Genomic DNA, 27,048 nt, shown 5'->3' with positions numbered 1-27,048 from the left:
AAGTCGGCACATAATGGGCCATAAAGCCATGGGCTCTCTCTCACAACCATGCAATAGTTGTAGTGCAATAGATAACACAAATACTATATGCTGAGCGGGAATGGTGAACCGACCTTTCCGGCCATGAACTGTCCAAATCCAGGAGGGAATGTTAGTGTGGAGATGAGTAAAGTGACCAGTGCTGGATACAGCAGACGCCTGAGAGAGAGAGAGACAGAAAAAGAAATGGAAGGTGGCAGACAGAAAGAGGAATAAAGGGAGGAAACACAAAACGAAAACAATCAATGTCTGACACGGTTAAATGAGCTCATTGACAAAGACGTGTTTTCTTTGCTTGTTATACCCCAGTGTAAAAGGCGGCACATTCATCAATACAATAAAACAAAAAATCATTCATGTTAACACCGGCTCAGAGCAGGCAAATGAGTAAGTTAACACATCATTAATTACAGAGTGGGGTGTTTGTAGAATAATGTTTGCTTAGTTGTTGACTTTTATTTATACAGTGCAGCTTGATACCTAGGAGACACATTAAGAATACACTACGCCTGTTAAAATGCACATTTGTAATTACGGAATTACTTTACCTTTGTTTATACTGCCAGATGTATAAATCTGTGGCAATGCCTCATTATGTTTGTATGAAAAATAATACAGCACTCATAGACAATGCAGTAGTGGGAAAGGTGCGACAGTACCGTCTGGATTGCACCTCATGTACAAGTGTACTCCCTATCTGCAGTTGTACTTACTTTTTCATGAGGAATCTGTTGATGGCCTTCTGTTTCCTGATGAACTGGACAATCAGTCGGTTCAGGTAGACAAACAAAGCGCCTCCAAACCCACTGGCAATGCTGCAGAGACGAAGGAGGAGAGTTGGCGTCACGTTTTTCTACTTGGTTTAAAAACACATTATACATAATCGAATTGAAACTGAATAAATTAGATCAAGTGTAAACAAACCAATACATCAAGTGCAACATATTTCTCTCTTGAACCATGTCCATAGGTTGTCCCCAAGGTGTTTGGCCACAATAAAAACAATGTAAATGTAATCAGCTTCTAATATGCTGGAGACGGATGTCACCAGAGGCTGTGAAGTAATGTAGTAAAGTCACAGACTGCGTACTGTTAGAAATGGAGAAAGAAGTGTTCGGAAAATAGAAAGATGGGAATGGAGGAAAAAGAGAAAGCCGACAAAACATGTAGGAGGCATATACTGTAGATACAGAAGAAGAAAAAACAGAGAGAAAACAAAGACATCCACTGAAAGGAAAAACATACAGGAATGAAAAGATGAAGAGGGAATTACAGATAAGAGACAGTAAGAGTCAGAAAGATAGAGCCTACTGTCAGATGGGGATGTGTGGGGGAGTCAGAGACAAAGCAGAAAAAGAGGTTTATATAAGCATGCATTTATAAGCTCAGTGGGAGTCCTCTTCATGGCAGCGAGAGGCAAAGAAAGAGGAACGAGGTGGGGAGAGAAAGAATAGACTCATACAGCTATGCAGACAACCTAATGCTTATGAATTTATCTTGCTGCATTATTAATTCCATCAAATACTTTTGAATAAATAATGAATAGAATGATGAGGGAGTCTTTGCCTCTGTGGTGCAGCTGGAGAAAACACTGCATGTCTGCCTTTATAGTTGTACCTCTAAAGAACATAATAAACGTCCTGTCTGTGTGGGACAGTTCAGTGTTAGAATGTGGGTTCATGTTAAAGAATATAACGTGGGTTAGGGAACAGTTTAAGGACAGTTTGGGGTATGGTCAGGTAAAGGGGTGTCTCCTCTAGTGGGATTCACTGAGGAGCTGCGCTGTGTGGTTCAATAAACCAGATACAAGTTCAATGGAGGACTCACATATGATTACTAGTATCTCCAGTATATATGACTTTGATTCTTCAGGAAAACATAGCTTAGAAAAGGTTTCACGTGTTTGTTTTCTCCAATCAAACAGTCGAAACTCCACATAATTTCTAGTGTTCTCCTGGCTTTGGGAGTGATTGTACACAAGACAATGATCGATCTATGAACAAAAAAGGCAATGAGTCTGTCTGTTCTCCTAAAATCAGTTAAATCTGTTAATTCAGTGGTCTTAATTAACACTCAGGATTCCATCTACATGTAGGTGTACTATAAAAAAAAACGACTGAAAAAAACAACAAATTTCATAAACTTCTTGCTGAGTGATGAGCCACGGCATGGATTTTCTCTAAAAGCCATAAAAGGTTTGGTCATTTCACATGAGTGATTTACATATTTATCCATTTGTCCAATCTTCTTTTCAAAGTGACTTTCATCTAAAAAAAACAAACAAACAAAAAAACATGATATCATGAATTTCCTCTGTGTTTAGCTGTATTTGACTGCTACCGTTGTGAGGCTGTTATCAAAACTTTCCAGCATGGTCAGTCATATCTGGAAAAAGCACTAAACTGTGAGCTGTGGCTACCTGCATGCCTACATCACTGCTACACATGGAGAAGATTATTCAGAGGATTGAAAAATCTGATAGCAGATATGACAGCAATCTGAATTTTGCAGAATATCATCCTCTATGGACAGCGTCTATGAAAAATGTAAGATTAAAGTTTACTACAAGAAAAGTACTCAGAGAGCGCAGTACTCCTCCAAGGCTGCTCAGTCGTTGTATGATATCTGATGGATAAGTCCTGATAAGTCTACAGCGGTGGATTTGTAGTAGGATCACAATCATGTGATCGTCAGCAGGCAGCTAATGTAGTGTTCAGTTGTTGTCATGGTTACAGTGACACCATGCTGCTATCTCACAATGATACAGAAATCTTTAACAAATCTTTGGATCCAGACTATAAGCTGTGTCCCTGACAAAATCTAATCACTTGGTCCTTGTGTAATTTCTGACCTTCCCTGAAAATTTCATCCAAATCCGTTAATGTGTTTTTGAGTAATGTTGCTAACAGACAGATTGACAGACCAACAGACAAATGTAAGGTGATCGTCAAATAACTGTGCCGCGTTGCTTGGTGGAGTAAAAATGCATGAAATGAAGCCTGATCAACATTGAAGCACTTGATTAAAGGAGATAAAGATAAATTTGTTTGGCTCTGATGGAGTCCAACGTGTTTGGCATGAAGCGGGCTAGAGCTACCACAGTGGATGATTTGTCCTGACAGTGAAGCGCTGCAGTGGGACTGCGGTGATATGGGGCCGGAAAAGTGCAAAAGGTGTTGAGAGAAGACATTTACAGATGGCACCATGTATTCTGGCTCACAACATGACTCCCACTTAGCAGATGCTTGGCGGAGGAGGAATTTTCCAGCATGCTAACCAGCCAAAGCACACTGCCAAAATCGAAAAAGTGAAAAACCATGACTCCTACATATGTTGGCGGACTTGAATGCAAAAAAACAAACAAAAAAAAACCTTTGGGGTATTTTAAGACAAAAGTAGAGCAACACAGCCCGTCCAGCAAAGAGCAGAAGAAAGCAACAGTGTTTGAAGTATGGCAAAACACACATTCTCTGTGCAGGGGAGGATTGAGTCTGTCATCAAAAATAAAGGTGAATATGTAGCATTAACAAAAAAGGTCTTATTGACTTTTGTTGTACTGACTTCCCACTGTGGAACCCGTCATTGTTTTAATAGCAGGCTAATGTTCAATTAATTCAAATTGTAAAGGGATACAATTTTGAATCATTTAACATTTAAGTGATATTGCACAGGTGTGTATCCTGCAAGGTGTACACATTTGAGACCCCATTTTGACAAAAGACTTACATTTTCAGCAAGAATAAGTGAACTTGTTGTGAGAACGACAGACAAATTTCGGTCTTTTCTCTGGATTTGTTGACAGAAATGGAAACATACAAATTTTCCAGCCTTATCTTTAAAGGTGCCACAATAGCGTGTTGATGAGCAGCACTCTGTTTTGTTTGCTTCTCTTTCCCTAACAGCACATTCACAAGGGCACACGAAACAAGCCGAAAGGTGATTCTGTGCGCTCAACATGTTTGTTCAGCCTCAAGGACACACATGATGCATTGTGTTGAGAAACCGTGAAGGCAAACAGCTTTGTTGTTAAAAAGAAAATTCTCCGTAAAACCTCAACAGGGTTCCTTTAAGTTCACTGCTTTTAAAACCTGAAAACTGTGTCGCAATCTTTATACGAAATACAACACAGAATAATGAACAATGCTGTTGTAAATGGACAATTGGAGTGTTGGTGAAGGACATCGCTGAATGACCTCGCTGTTGAAAAGTTTAGGTGCGAGTACAGACACGTACAGTACATTACCCGTTACACATGTCATCACTGTGCTGCCTGCTTTTGTGTGTGCAGGACTCGAGCCATACTTTAGCCTGAGTGATTCTCTCACTTCTAAAGCCTGAAGGTGTAAACAGTAAGTAGACTAGTGTGTGACTGTTCAAAGACATGCCCTTGGCAGCATGTAGCACAGAACAAACTCTCTCTGGCCTAGTTGACTGAGACACTGACCGACTTTCCCTGCTTGACAGCTCCTGGCAGGGGAAGATGGAAACTACACGGATGCACCGGCACACTGTCGCCTCCGAACAGACGCACACGCCGACTTGTCAAGCACATGCCCACACTAGCCCGGTGTAAAACTGGGACTAAGCGCTCTGTTGCGAGTGTTAGGTGTACTGTATGTGCAGGTCTCTGGTGCAGAGGTGAGCATTAACACCTCTGGACAAAAACATAAATAAAATCTTCTCCTGGGGAGCTGATGCACAAGTTGCACACAGGCCTGTGTTTAAATCTAAAAGAGAAAGAGTGTGGGAGGGATAAGGGAAGGAGAGCAGCTCTCCCATCGCTCTACCAGTTTCCTTGTAGGAGAACATGGTCTCATTCACAGCCATAGAAGAGCCCTCGGGCTAAGGCAGGATAAAATAAGACATCCCTTAGTGTGCTAGCAACTGTTGAAGGCTGAATTATCCATGTTAGGCGACTCACGCAGACCACCCTGAAGTCACACCTTCACAAGCTGCAGTGAGAGGAGCTCCTAAATAATATCTGAAATTCAGCCGCAGTCACAGATGGGCAGAAACAAAACCCCAGTGTCTGCATTTAGTTGAAGTTTCTTTGGACTCCAACAGTAAACCAAACTTATTACTCCACCAAGAAACACGGCAGACTTATGCGACAATCGGCGTTGGTTTTTCTATCTGTTCATCCTTCTGTTTGCAACATTACTGAAAAACAGATCTGGATGAATTTTTTAGGGAAGGTCAGAAATGACACAAGGACCAAGTGATTAGATTTTGGCAGTGATGCAGCTTATAGTCTAGATCCAATGATCTGTTAAAGATCTCTGTATCATTGTGAGATAACCCTGTTCTCCCTGCTTCCTCAGGGGGGAAGTTCTGCAGCATTAGAATGAGAACAGCCACGTTCTGTAACAGTTTCATCCCCCAAGCCATCACACTCTTGAATTCACAATAATCCTTCAGGGCAGAGGCACCCGTAGTCACTGTGACTACACAACTGCTGCTACTTTTTTCAGTGTTACGAGCAATACTGCTGCTACATCTTCACACACACTCATATACATACATATTTTTATTTTTTTTATTATTCCTTATTAATCCCACAAGGGGAAATTCAGATTTTCACATATCCTCGCAGTTGGGAGCGTGAGAGTGCAGGGTCAGCCACGGTTTAGCGCCCCTGGAGCAGCAGGGGTTAAGGGCCTTGCTCACGGGCCCAACAGTGGCCGCATCAGGGGTTTGAACCGCTGACCTTTGGATCAGCAGTCCAGCAACTTAACCGTTGCATCACCACTGCACCACCACTGCCCCAAATACACACATAGCTATACATTTAGGTCACGTGATCCGGTATCCGTACATAACGTACACATGCATAACACACACCTATGATCAGTGCAAGGTCATTTTGTTTGTGGGTACATCTATAATAAATGACCAACTTCTATGTGGCCATGATTACAGATCATCAATAACTAATGAAGAAATGCTGCATTTCTACAAAATAAAATGCTGCATTTCTTAAAATGCTGCGTTTCTGACAATGCCATATGGAGGAATGAACAGCCTTGGCGGAGTACTGCGCTCTCTGAGTATTCTTCTAGTTTTTATTCTGGTATCATTTAATTTGATGACAAGCTACTTTTCACTACTTTCTAATATGACAACTATTCATGACTTATAATTTGTAAAGGAAAGGTTAAAAACGCTGTATCACTGCCATGTAAATCGTCACAGTTTCTCCTTCTCTCCACTTGTGTCTCTTCTAGTTCATGTAAGTCTGTTTCCACAGTCTGCCAGACTGGAGCAGACCCAGGGGTGGAGACAGACATACAGATACTGGACAGACATGAACAGAGAAGGAGAAGTAGAGGAAAGCCCTAAAACAACAGCAGAGACTAACACTGATCTGATATGGAAAGAGCACATGGGAAAAAATTAGCCATTTCTAAATTCTTTAATTTTTTACAGCACCGACCAAATACACTTTTACTTTTCAATTGCGGTGTGGGACATCACTCTCATTTTTCCACAATTTAAAAAAAAAAAACGACAACAAAATTTCAATCTCTGTGTTCATAAAGACTGGACCGCTTCAAGCCACCAATAAGAACTTACCCAATGACAGCGAAGGCAGGAAGCTCCTGGAGGTCAAAGGGAAAGTCTAGCCGGAAACGGGTTTTAAAAAGTGCTGTGATGGTCTCTGGAGAAACATAAGAAGTACACCAACAGTTAGGAAAAAGAATCAATTCCATCACTGTTACATCAAACAATTACCAAAATTAAAAGGCAAGACCCAAAACAAGGCCTTATGATCATGAGGAACTGTTCAACAGGTTACATTCTGTCCCTTATAGGAGGAAACGAGCGAAAAGTAAAACGATTTTTCAACTCATTATAGCGATTCTGACCAGAACCCCTAACCTTACATTTAACGACAACAGTAAACAGTTGATGGAAGAAAATTTTGTGATAAAACTTCTTACAATAGGTAACCAGGCACTGGAATTTCTGAGAAAGTCATTTGGCTGTGAGCATTAATGTCTGCCTCTGAAACCTAAAACTCTTGTTAGTTGTCTGATGCAGTAGGAGCACATTTCCAATAAGCAACACCTCCTCCATTAATCTGATTCTGCTGGTTTCATGCTCCCATGTCTACCATCTTTACTGTTGAACAGAACATGCTGACTTGTTATTGTAAGAAAAGCACACATCTTCTGGCGTACAAGGACAATCAAACAGAACGGTTACATCATTAGTGTTAGTAGTGAGGCATGTTTCTCATTGTGTGAGAGGTCTACAGTGTGCCTGCTTGTTCTATAAGATTATATCTGTCAGCTGTGTCAGTCATCAGTTACACCAGTGCTTGCAACCTTAAAAACGCAAGTTTAACAAGTTGAACTTTTTTCCTAAATTTGCCATTGCAATGATCTGGGCTGTTATAAATTAACAATGATGTATTTACTATTTAGGAAAGCAATAAGACTTAAGGTGTTATTGTCCGTATTTCTTCTTGTTTTGTTTATACATAGTACTGCCATAAGTTGTCTTAACACAAAGCATGAACTCCTAAACATGAAAAGTCTACTTGTGCTACATGGTGTCTTTTCTCTGTATTACTAGCTCCTGATGTTTAACAGTACATGTGTTCATCCTAAAGCGTTTACTTGAAGATGCTTGGTTCGATGTGTCCTGTGATTCAAGCAATTACTATCAGAACTTGCACTCCAGGAATAAAGAATACAGACTAGTTTCACTTGGAATGATTTGGCACAGCAGCATTTGCTGTCTTTAACATATAGCATGCTAGCAGGGTTCGCCTCTCGTTTACATTTTTTCTAATACACATCAGGTCCTCTCAACCTGTTGTTGAAATAAAGTTTTCTTTTGTTGAGATACTGCTATAAAATGTGCTGTAAATTAAAATGCAGTTTCTGACATAGAAAAATATGGTTTGAAGCATTATATGACATGATACTCCCAATCACTGTGCAGTCTGATGCAATTCAGAATTCAACAACTGCCAAAAATACTTCAGTCTTTGTTGAAGCCGGCAGAGGTTTTTTACTTTATGTTCCGCCGGCTACATATTTAAGTCATGCGATTTGGTATCAGTACATAACACACATCTGTGCTCAGAGCAAAGTAATTACTTTTTAAAGCTTTCATCCTTGGAAAATGATACAAAGACTGAGCAGCCTTGGTGGAGTATGCGCTCTTTGGGTGCTTTATTTGTATTCCTTAGGTGTACCTAATAAATTGCCCAGAGATTTTATATAGCACACAGTGTGCTTTAAGTACAGATGCCTTACCTTCGTCTCTGTTCCAAACAGCCAGTACTCTGAAGATGAAGGCACTGAAGGTAGCGGCAAAGAAACCTCTCCAATAGTTCCTCACCGCAAAGAATGTGGACGTTACTTCAATACTGAACAACACACCTGGAACACACACAGCACAAAGAATAAAGGGCTGTAATTGGCATTCAAAATATGAACATACAGGAGCCAAACTCTCAACATTTTGACAGAGAGTGATTCTGTTGACCACGTTAGGGTTAAGCTGGGAGTCAGGGGTTGGAAGGATCATTTCTGACATTAAAACTGGACGGCTTCAGTTTCTTTCTTTAGTTCAGTATGAGCTGGATGAAGGCATGATGAGCTGTAAAATAACTGTAGAAAACAACCAGCTTTACAGCTAAAATAAATTGTCACTCACACAAGTGAGACATGTTGTGAGATCTGTACTATCGTGCACTAAATTTAACAGGAGGTGATACGAGGTGTACAGGAAGAGATATTAGCCTCACTAAAAGATCCCACATGAAACATCACTGAAATTGCTCCATAAATTTAAGTGACAAAAAACCCATTATGTGTTGTGTTGTATGGAGTGAGCCTAATATTATAGCGCTGTTACACCTCTAGTTTATTACAGTATGTGACAGACTTATGTTACTATTTTATTCTGGCAGCTCACCTCCTATGGGGGCAGCAAAACAGCAGCCCACTCCCACAGCACAGGCTGCTGCCAGCATCTCGATGTTCCTTGACTCATTCTGAAATAAACACATACACACAAGTGGTTACATTTCAGTCAGTTTTTGTCATCTAAATACCAAGCCATAAGAATGAATAAAGTGGCAGGATGAGAACACATTAAACTGAACTACTTGATTTAAGGCCACCTATTTAGCATTTTTAACCAATATATAAATATCATTAAAGGATTTATAAACTATTATGTTGTTGTTGTAAGATGATATAATGATAATTTCAGAGTTTATTACTTACACTATGGCAACAACTCTAATTTTAAAACCATATTTTAAATTACTGGGTTGCTGCCACTTTTGGGCATCGATGGAAGAGATTCTGGTGTTTCACAAATACATGACTAAACATTTAAATCTGCTTACAACTACTTTAAAGTCTATTAAAATTATGTTACAGCATGTCTAAAGGCAGATTAAACATGCTAAAATGGATCTTGTAAAATATTACCTATTAAAAATGAACAATAACACAGTAGACAAAAACAAAACAAAAACAAAACAAGACTCATTATGTTTTCTATCTTTAGAAGAACCACAGTGGATCTCTCGTCAGATGAGGAACCACAGCATAGAACACAGTAAGCCAGATGGGAGAGGAACAAATAAGACTGAGCTGCATGACTGCAGGGAAGCGGATCATGGTGCATCATGGGAAAGAGACCCGTCTGATTATACTTACCTTCATTCCTATGAGACCGATGTCCTTCAAGCAGCATGACAGTGGTAAAGAGGAGTTAGTGTTTGTGTGTTTTTTTACCCCTTTGGCTGTACTTTCTATGGCTTATCCTGGCCTTGTGCTGTACTACTGCTCACAGACCCACACACTTTAACACACTTTACTGCAAAGCATGATAATCTTAAAAGTTGTTTTTAAATTGGCAGTAGGTTTTAATAGTTTCTACTTCTCCATGGTTCAGATATACGTCCACCATATTTGTTGGATATGGTATTTAGTGCACTAGAAGAGAAGTTAAACTGACATTCATCTGTCTTTCTCACATTCAGCCATTTTTCTACAAACGTGAATTTCAGAACTTTAAATTCAGAAAATATTTGCTCAGTTGGGCCTCGAGGAAATATCTGGTGTCATGGACAGACTCCAGTGGCACCCAAAACTTTAAGGACAATTAAAGCAAAATGCCACAGCAAAGGAGAATAGCTTTGCATATAACAGATGAAAGCTTCATATTCTTTAAAATGTACAAAAATGTATAAAAACGTGTTTTTGTATCATCACTATAGGCTGTTGGGTGTAAATTGATGTCAAAGATGTGAATTATATTCACTTAAAATTCCATCTAAAACACAATAAATGTAGAAAAAAGTGTGGAGGGTCTGTATATTTTCTGAAGCGCACAAAGAACTCAAATTGACATTTTATTCAGTGAAAGCATCATACACAGTGGCTTCGATGAGGAGTTGGAACAAGTTGATAAAAGGACATCATACAGTCAAGCCCAAAATTATTCACACCCCATAACAAATTTTGACTTATAGTTACTTTTAAATGTAAATAAAAGCTGAGAAATATAATGTTTTTTCCCCACAATGCTGCCTCTTGTGCATCACTATCTTTTGGGAAACTTCTGTGTCATTTCCAATCACAAACAAACTTGCTGGCTGAATAAAAGTAACTAAGTCAAAATTTGCTGGCTTGACTGTATATGTATATCAGCTTTGTTTTTGTTTCTTCTTTGTCTGTCCTCTTTATCCTTTATTGAATATCTTATTGGATATTTAAACATGTTTGTTATGCTTGGACTGTCTCATGACTAAACCATAACCAAACCAAAACATTTGAATGTCTGGCAGATGATTTTCACAGGAAACAAATCGGCCACACGTTTTTTAAAGGGTTAAAATGTGAGGGCAATAAATAACAGACAGTAAGCTGAGAATCAGTTTTGCAAGACTTCAACAGTGGGGGAGAAGGGACGATGATTGGGGAGCATGCTGGGAATGTGTAATTGAATTACCTTAATCCCAATACCACCAGGCTCCTTTCAGTAGCATGAGGGTAAGACACAAAGTTAAGCTTGCCGGGAACAAATGACGGAGAACACTTTTTTCTTACCGTTAAAACTAACTGTGTGCACATTAGTATAAGATCCGGCAGTTTAACCAACAGATACAGTAAAGTCTCCAATGTTGTAGCCTTAAAATTTACACTCAATCAACTGACATTCACAGATCTGACCAAAAAAAAAACCCAAAACATTTGCAATTATATCTGCTAGAAGGTCAGGCCTCTTCAAATGACGGCCTTCTCCATGTGCATGTGGGATACTACTCATCCCCGTTTGTTAAAAAAGAACAGCACTCTGAAACAAAGAGCTGGTTTTTACAACCCACAGGCTACATTAGCATACTGTACTCGAAACTCCGGAGAGGACAAGACAGTGCTGCAGAGGGACACTCCACACATTCATCACACACTCAGCATTAATATGCCATAAAATGCAGCAAACTACCCTAAAGGGAGGGGGAGCAGGAAAGAGTAACAACAGGTTACACAGAGATACGATGAAATGAGGATGATTATAGAAGAGAGTGATTGATAGAGAAGAAGACAGCAGATGGGGAATTTAACTGACACATTAAGAGGGGGATGAGGGGGGAAAATGGGTAGAGAAGAAGGGAAAGAATATATACATAACATAAAAGATTAAAGCAGCGACTGCGACTTGGCACATTGGTGTGTGGACTTTGTTTAGAAGCCTCCACTTTGAAATGATTTGATCAGCATCTTAGTTTTTTTTTTTTTTTTTTTTTTAAACCAGACATAACAAGGGAGTGCTGGATCTCACCGAAAATTCAAATACATGGTAGCGAACCGTCAATCACCAGGCAGCCCCGCCCTACAACATATCCTGCTTTATCATCAATTGTAGGAAACAAGAGCAATCCGAGATTTCTGACCTCCGCCAAGGGAAGATGTGGATGGTAAAGCAAGATCTTTTTTTGCAACCAGAATCCAGATCCTTATCCAGATCAACACAAAATTTGAATGGAGTCTTTCCTGGGCCAAGATCCACCTCTGGTGAAAATTTCATGAAGATCCGACAAGTAGTTTCTGAGAAATCCTGTCCACAGACACGCACACAGACAGACAAATAAATAAATGGACCCGATCGCATAACCTCCTTGGCGGAGGTAACTAAGATGCAGGCTAGTTGTATAGACATGCAATTTCTGAAAGGCAGGGCTTGGGGGTTGAACTGTAACCATAGACTACCCTACTGTAGTGTTATATATTTTGGGTGTGCTATAGAAAAGAGCAAAAGATGATTTAACTATGGCAAAGGCTATTAAACTAAAGAGTAGAGTTAAGACACGTATGAACTGCATAATAATGAAGGTTCTAGCAATCATTGATGTTTTGATGACATTGTGTGTGTGTCAGCAAAAGATCATAAAGTAAAACGTGTTTTTGGTGTAAAGACAGATCACATGCTTTATAGTAAGTTATATATGGAGTACTCAAAACATAATAATGAAAATTTAAGGCATATAACTTTTAAACGAGGAGTAGCAGAAACATAACACATCATGGTAAAATATGTCTACAATCTGTCTCAATAATAGGGGTAAATGTGCTGGGGGAGAGTCTGAACATGTTCTCTGTAAAATATGAGCTAATGATAACCTAATGTCCTCTGCAGGGTGTGATAACCTGATGTCATGATCTGTAAAGGATAATGGTGTCAAAACTGTCACTCCAATAATACGTCCTGTAGGTGTGGAGAAAATGACCAGCTCTCACAGCATAAAAGACGATGCACAGCTCAGTATCTCTGCCTTCAAATGCTGACTCTTGATTATTTAAAAGATCTTTACAGAAGCTTTTCAGGCATTTGAACACGGTCAGATTATAGACTACGGCACATGATTTGGGACTTCACCACGTTGCCGTCTCCTCCAAAAAGAGCTGTTGCTACTTAGACTAAGTAAGTAAGGAGGTAAGGTGGCATTATTACAGAGTTACAGGGAGTAGATCCAGGTGGATGGTTGGGCCTGCAAAACATCAGACTTCAGCCACAGTTGAGATCTTTCAGTGTCTTCCGTTACTTTTATCCCTTCTGAACAAAAATGTCTGTATTATTCATAGAGTTTTCAAATTTTGTTGAAGGAAACATTGTGGATGTAGACTAACATAGACCCTTCTTTCAGTCCCACTGCCCTCTGTGCCGTCTTCAAACCCTCCATCTTCCCACCATTTCATCCCTCCAGAGAGGGGCTCACATCTCATCACAAAGTCTTTCTCTGCTTTCCTCCAGCTCCCAGACTCCTCCACCAACGAACGGGGAGAAAAAAAAGAGGGATATGATGAAGAAGATGACTTTGCTGTCCTTTTCCCCCCTGCTCAATATGCATCTTTTACAATACAGTTTTTCCTCCAAATCCTGATTTTCCCTACTGAAATTTTTATCACCATCGCTGCATATTTTCTATAAGAAAAGTTAGTTTGTGTCTACTGAAAAATATGTAATTTGTTGTCAGATACAAGAGTGATTAAACATTCATGAACATGGGATGAAAAACATCAGTTCCTAATAAAGAAAGAGGAAAAATCTGTTCTTGCAAAGCTGTTGTAGACAATACATTTGTACAAATGACACAAAGAGAAAGAAATGGACTAAAAAAGCCTTTTGTCAGACAGATGCATAAAAAGTCACAAAAAAAGTGTCAGGCTGCAGCCTTCAGCTGTCACAAAAACATCTCTGTTGTAAAGGACTTCCTGTACTCCTCTTCATTTTCATGTATTCTTTCTATTCTTCCTCTCTACAGATTCTCTCTGTCATTATCTATCATTTTTCAGGTCTTTTGATGTCTCTTTGCCACCTCCCTTTTGAACAACTTGTAAAAATGTCAGCTTTCCTGTTTCCATTCCTCTTGGCCTTTAAAAAAAAAAAAAAACACGTCTTAGCTTTTGTTTTATTTCATTTCCTCTAGCTGATCATTCTTTCCACACTGCCTTCGGACATATGGAGCTTCTTTTGCAATCAAGTCCTGATGATCATGGAAACTGATTAAAAACAGCACTGACTTCTTTGAAACATCTGGTTTGTCACAGTTGGTAATGACGTGAGGCTTAGAAGAAACTAACAGGGATTTTTACCCTCAGAGCTCCAAACCTGCTGGTGAGTTTGAAAGGAATGTTTCGCTTAAAAAATCTAATAAAATTCTACCATTTATCAGAGGCAGAAACTAAGAAATTAAGCCAGAAGTGGTGGTAATATGAGCTTGTATGGTCAACTGGGGAGATTTAATTCACTTCTCCAAGCTTCCTGTGTGAGCAGGACACGGCAAATATGAACTAAACCTAATCTGTAGTTTTGTCTTTTTTGCCCCATAACTCCCCTTCTTATCTCTCTCTTCAGAGTGGACAGAGCCAGCTAATTATTTGTTTGTCACACATTGTATGCATACTTTCGTCTGCAGAACCAACAGCTAATGTGTTGCGTGTTCAAAGTTATATTTGCACATCTGCTTGTATGTTTCCTCACTATTCAGAATTTTGACACTAAATCACCAGTCCTGCAAACTAATCATGTGTGGCATCTGACTGAATTTTAACCAAATCCAAAAATTGTGATACATCATCAAAATCACTTTATTCTACATGTCTCTTCAAAAAAAAATGTCGAAATGTAATTAATTTGCACCAGATAATAAAAAAACAAACAAAGAATTCTGCATTTGTCAGAAACAGAGAAGCCATTAGTGACTCAGCTGCAATCAGCAGTCATTTGAACTGCAGGCTGTGTTTACACTGATTATGCAGGAGGCAAGTATGAAAACAAATTAAGACGTAAGCAGTAAAATATTTATAGTGTATACAGGCAGCATTTTCCCATTAATAGGAACACCTGTGGACACCTGAAAATATGCTATACATGGTGATTCCAGGATTTTTCATAGAAAAAAAACCAATAATCAGAGCTATTCAACTTCCGTTTTCTGTTTTTTTAAGTTTTATGGCATTATAAGTTCATCATACTGCAAAAAAAGACTTTTAAGTTCTCTCTCTTTTGTGCTTGTAATGTTTCCATAGAGGTTCAGAACTGTATACTGCAGAAAAAAATGAGGCCACAGTGAGTAAAAATATGACAGGAACACAACACAGCACACCGTTCTGGGTTTCTACAGTTCAGTATGGGTTTTTAGCAAAACCAATGGAAGACGAGCTGATATTAGACTGTATAAGCCACACCATACCAAACACAGTAGGCCATCATGAAGGTGAACAAAGCATGTTTGATGGATCTTCTGGGTGAGAAAATGACAATCTAATGAGTCAAATAGCTTCACTGGATGCAGTGGTTTGATTATCCCGTCTGACCGCCACCCCAAATTCCTCATTTTGGCCCCAATTTTCATATTATTACTAAAAAATATATCTAGTTTTAAAAAGGCCTTTCAGAAATACACTAGTGACATGACAGGTACACCAGGTAACTTCACAATCTTCATTCTTTAAAAAAAAAACATATCAATGGGCGTTAACACAGATTGCTCAGTGTTCTTTCTTTGTAAAAAAAAAACATAAATAAAAATATAAAGTCTGAGAGTACAGCACAAAGCTTCATCCTTTCAGATTAGTCAAATCAAGTGGGTATCTTCCAACGTTAAAGCCTTTTTACTACAAAATTCCCTCTTTGTGTTCCTCATCCTCCACTGCAGCTCAGCAGGGACACGCTGTGTGTGACAACACAAAGAGGGAATTTTTCCACTGAAAACACAGTGACTTTGAAAGATATCCACTATACTTGTCCAATTCAGGCCGTTGAAACCACATACTAGCTTCAGATACACTTTCAAATACATTTTTGCACAGAACAAGGAGAGTGGATTTTGTCCCCTACAGTGTCATTTCAACTAGAAGTAGTGAACCTCTAATGACCGGCAAGGTCATTACAGGAGGAATGTTTGCAGCAACAACAAGAAAAACTATGTTGTTGTAGATTCATATAGATGCCTACTACAGTCAAACTGCACTACAGTGACTTGCTAGCATTTGTCTGATGGCTGCTGTACAAGTTTTTGATTTTAAATTTCAAAAAAGTTACTTTTTGTATCAACGCGTTACTATGGGAGCAGTGGATGAAGTGATAGGAATGTGTGATTTGGTTTCTGTGGTGTTTGTGTAGTAAATCATACAAATTATGATAAAGTGATCATTTTGCTTTCTATAATGGCAGAAGAACAAAATACAAATGATTCTGGTACACTCATCCTGCTTAAAACCGACTGTAGTCCTTCATAGAAACCTACTGGATAAATGATGGATGGGTCATTCTAGAACTGGAGGACATTTAGGCTTCAACATTTTTGAAAAATAAACCTTCTCTTTTCAGAGTATTTTGGATTAATTACACACAACCCCACACTACCTCCAGGTAAGGTAGTCTGAGAGGTAGAATTCAGGTTGAAAACATTAACACCACCACTTGCTACTCATTAAGATTCTTGCTTTGAGTTCACAGTATTATCCAGATGTGCACACATCAGGATGATCGCAGGACAGTGGCAGAACAACATTCAGACAACAACCTAAACATCCACCTGACATGGTTTCATTTATATACAAAAAAGTAAAGGAAAGACAGAAAATAACATTTCAATTTAAATGTTACTAATATCACAAATAAAACGTTAAAATCAAAAATGTCAGAAAAAGAAGGGCTTACCTCATAGATTCCTCCAAACAGGGACATGAATTTGCTGAGAAGTGCAGCACACAAACTGGCAATATGGACAAATGGACCCTGACAGGAGGAAAAGTAAAGACATAAAACAGGTGCAATCACTCCAGTTTAAGAAGCACTCTAGCCTCCTGCTTTGTTGTGAGTCACGTACAGTGTGACAGCACATGGAAACTCTTTGAAAACACATCAACAACGAGAAAGTCTGCCCAGAATATTAAAATTCAGAGGCTGCGGTTCAAAGTGGAACTAACAGGATTAAAAGTGAGAGCATCAGAAAAGTGATGCTCAAGTTAAAGGAAGTGAGAGGCCTGTGCTGAATCCAAACTGTGGCTGCTGCTGCAACCAGAAGGGAAACAACTTTTTGCAGTGAGCATGTCTTCAGGCGAGGCAGTCTTCAGGGGGATGCCACACTTACAGTACCTGAATTGTTTTTGCGACAAAGCACTTAGAAATGGTCTTCTACACTGCATCACACACACACACAACAGCTACTCCATAAGAGATAAACAACATCTGCATAGTGGGGTAGGGGATCCCAGAATCACCAGAGAAACATTCTCCTCCCTCCCCCTGGGATAGCAAAAGCCAACTTTCATTCCCCCTTTTCTGCATTTCTTCCTTTTCTCCAGATTTCACGGTTGCTGGTCTCCACTTGAACCCGAGCGTTTTGGCCTCATCGTGTGCCGTTATGAATCATTTGCAATTCACGCTGCAGGGATGTGGAATGGGAATGAGCTGCTGAGGGTTCATGTAGCATGTTAGATGGTGCATATGCTGTGATTAAAGGCATGATTAAGCTGCTGGGACAAATCTCATTTATACTTTGTGTTGTCACACTTTGCTCTGACCTACACGGTTTTCTGATGACTGATAATGATTCGCATGGAAACTGGTGTTCTGTATTTTGAAGGTTTATTTTGGATGTAGTGAAAGCTGGCAGTCGGAGCTCTGTATTCTGTCACAAACAAAGGTTTCCTGCTGTGAACTACTGAAACTGTGCTAAAAAACAGCATAAGTGTTGAATGTGGGTCAGCACTTGAGTTGTACAGGCACTGCTAACATAAAAAGGCAGAACTAAAACGGGTTCTTGCCTCACACAGTCATTAATAATGACACACGCTTAGAATGGTCTGTTCATGTGAATCAGTGCTGCCCTATAAAGACAAAACACAGGAACTACACACCTGGTCAACACTGAGTTATCATCACAGTATGCCTTTCTGATGCCCTCACCTGTCTTGTTATATAAAGGGCAATTTCCGTATCTGCCTTTTCCTAAGGTTTAATTCAGTGCAGTCTATTAAAAGCTCCTTTCACGCATACATTTCCATTAATTGACAGCAACTGAATGCATCGGCTTCATGTAAGGATGGGTGCCCTGGCTGCTCCTGCAATGTCTCCTTAGGTTGGATCTTGAATACTTTTATGTCACTTTTAACATGGCACCCATCTGAACCGCCAGCTGTTTCATTAATGCATAGACACACACAAGCAACGCAACTCTGAATTGACTTTCTCCTCATTTCAGTACCAATATTCAACCAAAAACATCACGGAAAGCATCTCTCCTATGAGTTTATTAGATAACTGATGAGCCAGATGAGCTCTCCGAAGCAAGAGAGGTGGAACAACAGCACTGTCAACTTTATTCATAAGTTGGAATTCTAGATTGCTTGCAACTGTTTTTCAGATTACTAAACCGCCAATACACGATCATTCAGAAGTTTGAGGTCACTTAGAATTATCCTTTATTTTGAAAGAAAAGCAGTTTTTTCAATGAAGATTACATTAAATTTATCAGAAATCCAGTCTAGACATTGTTAATGTGGTAAATGACTATTCTAGCTGGAAACTACGGAGCCCCTCTCATGACATGGTAAAAAAATATATAAATTGTGGTCACGATATAGCTATAACATGCGCAGTAATTAGACCTATCAGTGATTAGAATTTAACACTGATCACTAGCGTGTGTTAGCTAATGGTGTGTTAGCTAATGGTGTTGAAAGGCTCATTGATGATTAGAAAACCCTTATGCAATTATGTTAGCACATGAATAAAAGCATGAGTTTTCATGGAAAACATGAAGTTGCCTGCACAAACTTTTGAAAGGCAGTGTATATCAAATAGCTAAAGTATAGTTAAAAGATTATTTAAAGGCTAATTTATTAAGCTAGCTCATAAACCTAAAAAAATCTAAGGAAGAACTAAGGACACATTTTACTAGTAGATCCTTCATTTTCCCTGCAGCCTTAAGACTACTTAAACCATAGACCGCCTATAAAACATAAAATGAAGGTTTTAAAGTCAAAAGTCTTCCCATTATAAATCACTTACTGTAACTTTGACTGTTTTGTAGCTACTGTTCTGTGTTTACAAGGTAGATTAGCAGACACACACTTACGTACACTCACACTCCCACTCTTCCTCCCACTCCCTTTCAGGCATCAGAACCTACTGTATGTAATACCTACTGTAGCATTGTTGTTGCTGTACGGAAATAACAATATATCTGTATGTATAAAATGCGGTTCTATTGTATATCAGCCCGGTCTCACGGGGATTCGTGAAACTGTCACGTCAGTTTTTGTTTCGGTTTCGTGCGCACCAACACGATGTCGTCATGTTTTTCGTGCTGCTCACCACGAGCGAAACCCGCTGTGGTAATCACATCTGAAAGTGGTTTATACCGGCGGATTCATGACGCCGGACATTCTTTAAATTCCTATGCAAATTTGGCGGATTCATGACGATTTAAGCTGTCCATCGGCGTTTGCGGCCGCCGCTGCGGCCGCCATTGCAGCCGCCAGACATCCAGCCGCAGCCGCGGCGGCGGCCGCGAACGCCGATGGACAGCTTAAATCGTCATGAATCCGCCGGTATAAACCACTTTCAGATGTGATCCGGCCGCAAACGCCGATGGACAGCTTAGATCGTCATGAATCTGCCGAATTTGCATAGGAATTTAAAGAATGTCCGGCGGCCGAAGCGGCGGCCGCAAACGCCGATGGACAGCTTAAATCGTCATGAATCCGCCGGTATAAACCACTTTCAGATGTGATTACCACAGCGGGTTTCGCTCGTGGTGAGCGGCACGAAAAACATGACGACATCGTGTTGGTGCGCACGAAACCGAAACAAAAACTGACGTGACAGTTTCACGAATCCCCGTGAGACCGTGTTGTGTATATACTTGCCTGAAATGAAATAATAAATACAACACAATACACACAAAATTGTCAAAGCATACATGAGTATTTTTGCATTAAGTTTATTACACTAGTTAGAGGAGCTTGCATTTCATTTCAGTCCTATGAGTCATGTTCTGTCAGGACTGATTAACTGATCAACAAAGTTGTCAGCATGTGCCGTGTGTGTCATGTGTCTCTTATTTGAAGTGTTTCCATTCACATACACACAGCAAAGCACAACGTACATAAAGACATTTATGCATTTCTGGAGTGAGTGACCCTGATGTGTGTGTTTTACCTCCTTGCCCAGAGGCATGCCGCTGCCCAGAGCACAGGTGAGGCCGATAACTTTGGCCACAAAAGTTTTAAAGGTGAGGTATTCCTTCAGCACCACACCTCGCAGGATGGTCTTCATCTCTGGAATGCCTGAACCTGCAGGAGAGAAAAGTGGGCGCTTATAGCTGACTGCCACCTTAAAGATCTTACTTTTAAAACCTGGTTTCACATTAAAACTAACTGCCAATCTTCATAACTAAATGCACATAGTCAAGCTTAGCCTTAAAAAAGGATTTTTTTTAACATATATATATTTTATTATTTCAAAGTACATTTACAACAAACACACAGAGATTAAAATAAATAATAGGAAAATCCCATCCTAAAAAATAAACACAGCACTAACATCAAGAGTTGCAGTATGTTACACAGAGCGATTATATAGACCAGGTGCATTAAACATATGGCCTGAGGGCCAATACCGGCCCATCAGAGGGTCCAATCTGGCCTGCAGGATGACTTTGCAAAGGTGACATTAACTGTATTTTTTCCAATAAAAGTAACTGCCATTTCAAATTTGTCCACTGTACTGCCACAACTTTATGTAGCTTCATGTATAAATCTAATAGATTTACAAGGCAGGGAAACAATGTAATCTTCTGTCTTTATAGCTCCTGCTTTAGTTTGTTTGGTGGTGCTCAGGATTACTACACAGATGTGTAAATGAATGTAAATATAAAATAATTTCGAGATGTTGTTTTGATCATAAAGTAAAATGCTACACCATTCAGTTACAGATACCGGTGACTAAATGTTTTATGTAGAGACTCTGATCTGGAAGTTGTAATGTGAAAATGATAAACTGAGGCATAATATTGTTGAAATCGAACTAATTTTCTTAAATTTCAGATTGTTCATAATGTTTTGTAAAAAGGTAGTTCATTAACTGGGAAAATTTCAGAATGGACTTTTTTACGCTAAAACAAAGGGAAATATTTGGAGTTGGGGTTATTTCTAGGTTATTATGCTGTGATTTTACTGGTCCGGTCCACCCCAAATTGAGATCAAATTGGGTTGAATGTGGCCCCTGAACTAAAATGCTTAATTCAGACAAATACTCGACATCATCTCTTTTCAGAAACATTCTCTTTAAAGGCTACTCGTACCTCAAACCACCCACAACAAAAACACTACCATATTGAAAACAGTAAATGGCTGTAACTGGTCTATGTTTCCTTATTAATCATCAGGAAGAAATGACTGTATTAGTTATGCAGTCATCACAGTTGTTTAAAAACATGATTGACTTGAATAAGCCGACCGTGCATTCTTGGATCTCAATGGACTTTACTTGTTAAGCCGTGTAATTTGCATTCCAATAAAAAACTGTGAGTGAAGGGAAAGTGAGCCTCAGTGTTAGAAGAAGACACCTCTGATTCTCAGGAGCTCTCCCATCCCTTTAGCCTCTATTACGGGGAGTGACAGCCGGGTCTCTGCTCTACCTGCAGCAGAAAGCACCTGTGCAGAGTGCTGCAATGAATTCAGACAGACCTAACCTGAAGTTAAGAATCTACTACAGCTTTGAAATGTGCACATCACCCGTGGAGATATTCTCTCCCTTCCCTCATCCTGATACAGAAACAGAAGAGGCCCTGTGGGAAGAAGCTGAGCCTTCAGGGGCTGAGAAAAGCATGTGGGAGTGGTGCTAGGCTGAGCAGCTACATTTACACATGGATGTTCAGGAGGAGGGCAGTACAGTAGAGGCCGCCGCTAGAAGGCCGGGAAGTGACAGAAAGCTGAAACTCAGACACTCTTGGAACCACCATCAGGGTTTAATTTGAGCTTTGTTTTCAAACAGAGAAGATGAAAAACAAAAATTGAATGGATGTTAAAATGTCTGCAGATGTTACAGCAGGGGTGTCAAACTCATCTTAGTTCAGGAGCCACATGCAGCCCAATTTGATCTCAAGTGGACCAGACCAGTAAAATCACAGCATAACCTATAAACAGCAACAACTCCTAATCTTTCCTTTGTTTTAGTGCAAGAAAGTACATTCTGAAAAAGTTCACATTTAAGGAATTATCATTTTACAAAACATTATGAACAGCCTGAAATGTCTAACAACATTATGCCTCAGTTTATCATTTACACATTACAACTTACAGATCGTAGAGTGTCTACAAAGACCAAAAAACGTTCAGTCACAGCTATCTGGGACTGAACAATGTGCTATTTTACTTTACGATCAAAATGACAAAAGTCAGACAAAAAAAACAACAAAAACAAGACTAAGTATTACAAAAATGAGACACAAAATGACAAAAAATGAGACAAACTACACAAAACAAAATCAAAAAAGAAACAAAATATCAGACAAATAAGCTACAAAGTAGCAAAAAATGGACAAACTACACAAGCGAGACAAAAAGAAGACAAAACGACAAAAACGGCACACAAAACAACGAATAAAACAATACACAAGATGACAAAAAAGACAAAAAAAAAACAGAAGCAAGACAAAAAGGAAACACAAAATGATAAAAACATGAGACCAGCGACAAAGGTCAGACAAAAAAAGACAAAAAAAAGAGCAAAAAACAAGATAAAACGTTACGAAAATGAGACACAAATTGACAAAATAACAACTAGCAATGTGGTATTTTACTTTACGATCAAAACAACTTGTTGAGGTCTAGAAATTATTTTAAATGTATAATTATCCAAATTATTTTAAATGTATACTTATCCAAATGTACATTCTGTAGTTAATGCCTTCTTTGTAATTTCTACATTTTACAAAGTTATCCTGCAGGGCGGATTGGACCCTCTGGAGGGCTGGTTGTGGCCCGCAGGCCCCATGTTTGACACCCTTGTGTTCCATTGTCTGTATGAGCAGGGCTGCCTCCTATTGTAAAGTGTTATTCAGCAAAAAGTGACCCACTCTATCACAAACCCCACGCTGTAATTGACAGTTTATCCACAGTTGATAAATAGCAAGCAGTGCTCCTACTTGCCTTATTAAATATCTCAAACCATGATGTCTCTGACTATTTGATTGTTATTGATGTTACTGGCATTTACACAAGCCTTTCTGGAGACAAATTAGGGTCATGCGTGTTGTCGCTGTGTATCACTATTACTGAAAGTGTGAAAACATTTTGTCTGAATATATTCTGATGTGGGAAGGTGTAAAAACATTCTCATCAAGCGACTTCAAATGTTTCAACGTGTGAAAAGTATCAGAACAAACAGATTTCACTTCTGAATTGGTAAGGAGAGCTGTGGCTGTGCATGGCATTTTGGGAGCAAATGATGTCAAATGTGCGAGTCAGGGCTGGACCCGAATATCCAAATATTCGATCAGTGCGGTGGTATCCGAATAGTTATTTTGAAATCCGAATATTCGAATTATGAAGCACCAAATATTTTTAATGGAGGGCCAAATTTAACCCACAAGCAGCTATTTGCCTATCACTGACTTGAATAGTTACACTAATAATCTGACACAAAGTTACACTATCCATGGCTCTGTCCACAGTATTACGTCTACAGTACAGATAGAAAATGAACGTGCTAAGTTAATCAGTTTAAACACAAAACTCAAAGATATTCAATTCAGTGTGACATAAAATACAGAAAAATAGACTTACCTTAGAGAAACTTCAACAAGTACATATTTTTACAGTACAAATTGTCGAACAACTTTCCAATCAGTTCACTGACTTGGGTTCAGCTCTAACTGATTCTACAGGATACACAGCCCTTCTAACACCATGTCAGGTGTCTTCTTCATGCAGTTTTTGCGTGGTTAACCTCTATGTCCTGTGTGTATATGTTGTGTGTGCGCGTGTCGTACCAACAGCCTGCGGGGCGAGAATCTGAGTGAAGCCAGCAGAAAAGGTGATGAGGACTACGGGGTAGGTGACCCAGGCCAGATACTGCAGGAACACGTTACTGTCCAGACCACCGTACATCCACTTCTGTGCTGTGGACACAAACACGCAAAGCCAGGACAGACGTGTAAACCAGGCAATCAATGCAGCAACACAGACACACAGAGGAAAGGGTTCTGCATGGATGTCAAGATCAGATGGAGATGACTGTTCAAAAGTTTGGGAACACCCAGACAATTTCATGTTTTCCATGAAAACTCACACTTTTATTCATATGCTAACATAACTGTACAAGGGTTTTCCAATCATCAGTTAGCCTTTCAACACCATTAGCTAACACAATGTAGCATTAGAACACAGGAGTGATGGTTGCTGGAAATGTTCCTCTGTACCCCTATGGAGATATTCCATTAAAAATCAGCCGTTTCCAGCTAGAATAGTCATTTACCACATTAACAATGTCTAGATTGTATTACTGATTAATTTAATGTTATCTTCATTGAAAAAAAAAAAACTGCTTTTCTTTCAATAATAAGGGCATTTCTAAGTGACACCAAACTTTTAAACGGTGGTGTAAAATCTGGTGAGTCACACCAGACAACATCTTTACACAGATACAGTTAAGATTTCCAGAGAACAAACTGTATTACTCACACTTCGCTCAAGTTACGGTCAGTAGAGCGGTCATGTAAACAATTTAAAGACAGGAGAAATGTGGAGTTGAGTGTATCTCCTCCGGACAGGTGATTAGTCAAACTGGATCCAACTAAAAGTAAAACTGAACAGCATAACTGAAACTGACAAGACTGAGTTAGGTTCTCATTGACAGTGCAAAAACACACACACCCACACACACAACACACCCACGGTCCGTTCAAATTAGAGTCTGTCTCATAAGGTTGCAGATCAGCTCTCACAACTTCCCTGAATCATTTAAAAACATCTACCTTCTCCTTCCTGGAATGTAAAGTTGTCTCACTGATAGATCCCTGATCCACCCTGCTCCTACCACAGCTTCCTTCATCCACCTTGCTGTCAGATGACTGATGCCATTAGAGACCTTCCATCCATACCTCCTGCCATCCTTTAATCTAACTTCAATCCTTCATTGTACCTTCCTCTCCTCTCTTTGCTTCTAAGTAGCTCTCTTCTTCTTGTCTTTCCTATTTATTTCCATTTGTCTTTCTGCCCTCTCTACCTCCTTGTTTCTAGCCCTTTAAGAACCTTCTACTCACCACAAACAACACATTGTTATCTTCTGATGGCTGGCCCCAGGGCTCAAGTCTTAGTAAAAATTTTCTCTATTTACAGGCTCCTCTTGGGCCAAATTAATCAGAGATATGAAGTGCAATGTTATGCGGATGTCTTGATAAAGCTCAGTAAACAGAGTTTAACTGCTCCTGAATTCATCCCAATAAAAAAGCTGAATGGCTCATAATTCTCTCCAGTTAAATTAATCTCAGTCTGCAGCTCTGCTCTTAAATCTCTTTACATTGCAATTAAAAACCGTTTCAGCCATGACAGATTTGCATAAAATCCAACTTGCAAGCGTGGGAGCCACACCATCAGTTTTGTTGAGGGCTAGATTTAGACTGAACTGCCAAAGAATTGATCTACGGACAAGACAGTCTCTGAGAAACAAAGACTAAGAGAATCTGCGTGACATCTGAACAATGTGCTTATTCACTGTTCACCACTGCATTTTATGGCGGTTTTGAATGAGAAAAGTATCTCTGTAAAGGCGGGTAGGGAGCTAAGGCTTTTGATGTGTGAATATAAGAGGGTGACATCTTGCATTTAACTCTGGAGGCTGCTTCACTGCTGTAGAGTTACATTTCAGCAGAAGACAACAGGCTAACACTAATGTTAACTTAGTTATAGGTTCACTGCTAATGATGAAATCTCTTTAAACAGGGACATTCCGATGACTATAGGATATTTATGAATGTATTAAAGTCAGTCTGATTTCATGGTGTGAACTGAGACAAGATGGCCATTATGAACACTAGACAGAGAGGTAGGTAGGAGTACATTCAGACTTAGAAAAGAATATAAACCTACTGAAAATGATATATAATATTCTATTATTAAAGTTAGTAAACTTACTCTAAAAACTGAATTTTACAGTTCCTGTACATATCCAGTAATAAAAAAAAAAATCTGTCCTCTTTAATTGAATGAGTCTGCTCAAGTATGAGTGGATCTAACCACTGGGCACAATTTAGGAGTGAAGACACAACAGCTGGTTTACAGAGCTTCTTTACAGGCTAGGACCAACTATCCCTGGCTGCAACCTGCAGAAAGTTTCAACATTTAATCCCACGCACCAATACTTCATTGGTTAAAAGTGTCACATATAGGTGGGCTTCAATGCTAATTTCACTGATTTAGATTTAGAGCTGAGTGGGATTAAACAACACATAAAAGACCTACTGATAGAAATTACTTGCATATTAATGTCAATACTCATCATTTTAATTTGTTTTAATCAGAGGGGAGTCTGGCCACAATGTTTAGCAACCCTTACAAGGATATAAACAGTGGTCGAATGTGACCAAAGTAAATTTATTCAAATACTGCACTTGACCCCTTGACGCCGATCGTCGCAATTCGTATCATACCACTTTCATTCAGACTGCTGCCGAGATAGCATATCCATTCCCCCAGTACCAGTTTGTGGATATTCAATATGTACCTAGGAACTTTTTGCAAGCACTGGATTCTCATAAGACTGGTCGAAGCGGGTCTAAATTATTATATATCTGTTATTATTATTATTATCATTATTATATTATATCTGTTCTACGTGGTAAAGGGAAATTAATCTCCACTTATTTTAGCATCAGCTAAACCTGCAGCACTTTAGTTTTACCACACTCCAGCTTTCAGTGCGACACTCAATGGTCTAGCATCTAAACAGAATCATGCTTAG

The 27,048-nt window shown here is 39.3% G+C and overlaps 1 protein-coding gene across 12 annotated transcripts in view; it reads right to left on the bottom strand.

The window, feature by feature from the left end:
* clcn2c (chloride channel 2c) overlaps window positions 1–27,048 on the bottom strand; it is a 271,943-nt gene that overhangs the window by 77,293 nt on the left and 167,602 nt on the right. For 7 of the 12 annotated variants that reach the window (XM_051957587.1, XM_022222236.2, XM_022222197.2 and 4 more), the window contains 10 exons: window positions 24,080–24,208; window positions 20,245–20,378; window positions 16,738–16,815; window positions 11,023–11,046; window positions 9,726–9,749; window positions 8,971–9,049; window positions 8,307–8,432; window positions 6,613–6,697; window positions 753–854; window positions 114–198 (listed from right to left, as the gene is read on the bottom strand). In XM_051957587.1, the coding sequence (XP_051813547.1) occupies window positions 114–198; window positions 753–854; window positions 6,613–6,697; window positions 8,307–8,432; window positions 8,971–9,049; window positions 9,726–9,749; window positions 11,023–11,046; window positions 16,738–16,815; window positions 20,245–20,378; window positions 24,080–24,208 (866 nt within the window). The remainder of the gene's footprint in view (window positions 1–113; window positions 199–752; window positions 855–6,612; window positions 6,698–8,306; window positions 8,433–8,970; window positions 9,050–9,725; window positions 9,750–11,022; window positions 11,047–16,737; window positions 16,816–20,244; window positions 20,379–24,079; window positions 24,209–27,048) is intronic. The other 5 variants (XM_051957586.1, XM_022222218.2, XM_051957589.1 and 2 more) reach the window with 1 other exon arrangement.

The sequence above is a fragment of the Acanthochromis polyacanthus genome, chromosome 13 (genome assembly GCF_021347895.1).
Source record: "Acanthochromis polyacanthus isolate Apoly-LR-REF ecotype Palm Island chromosome 13, KAUST_Apoly_ChrSc, whole genome shotgun sequence".
In the NCBI taxonomy this organism is placed as follows: domain Eukaryota; kingdom Metazoa; phylum Chordata; class Actinopteri; family Pomacentridae; genus Acanthochromis; species Acanthochromis polyacanthus.
This window is presented reverse-complemented; position numbering and strand designations above follow the sequence as displayed.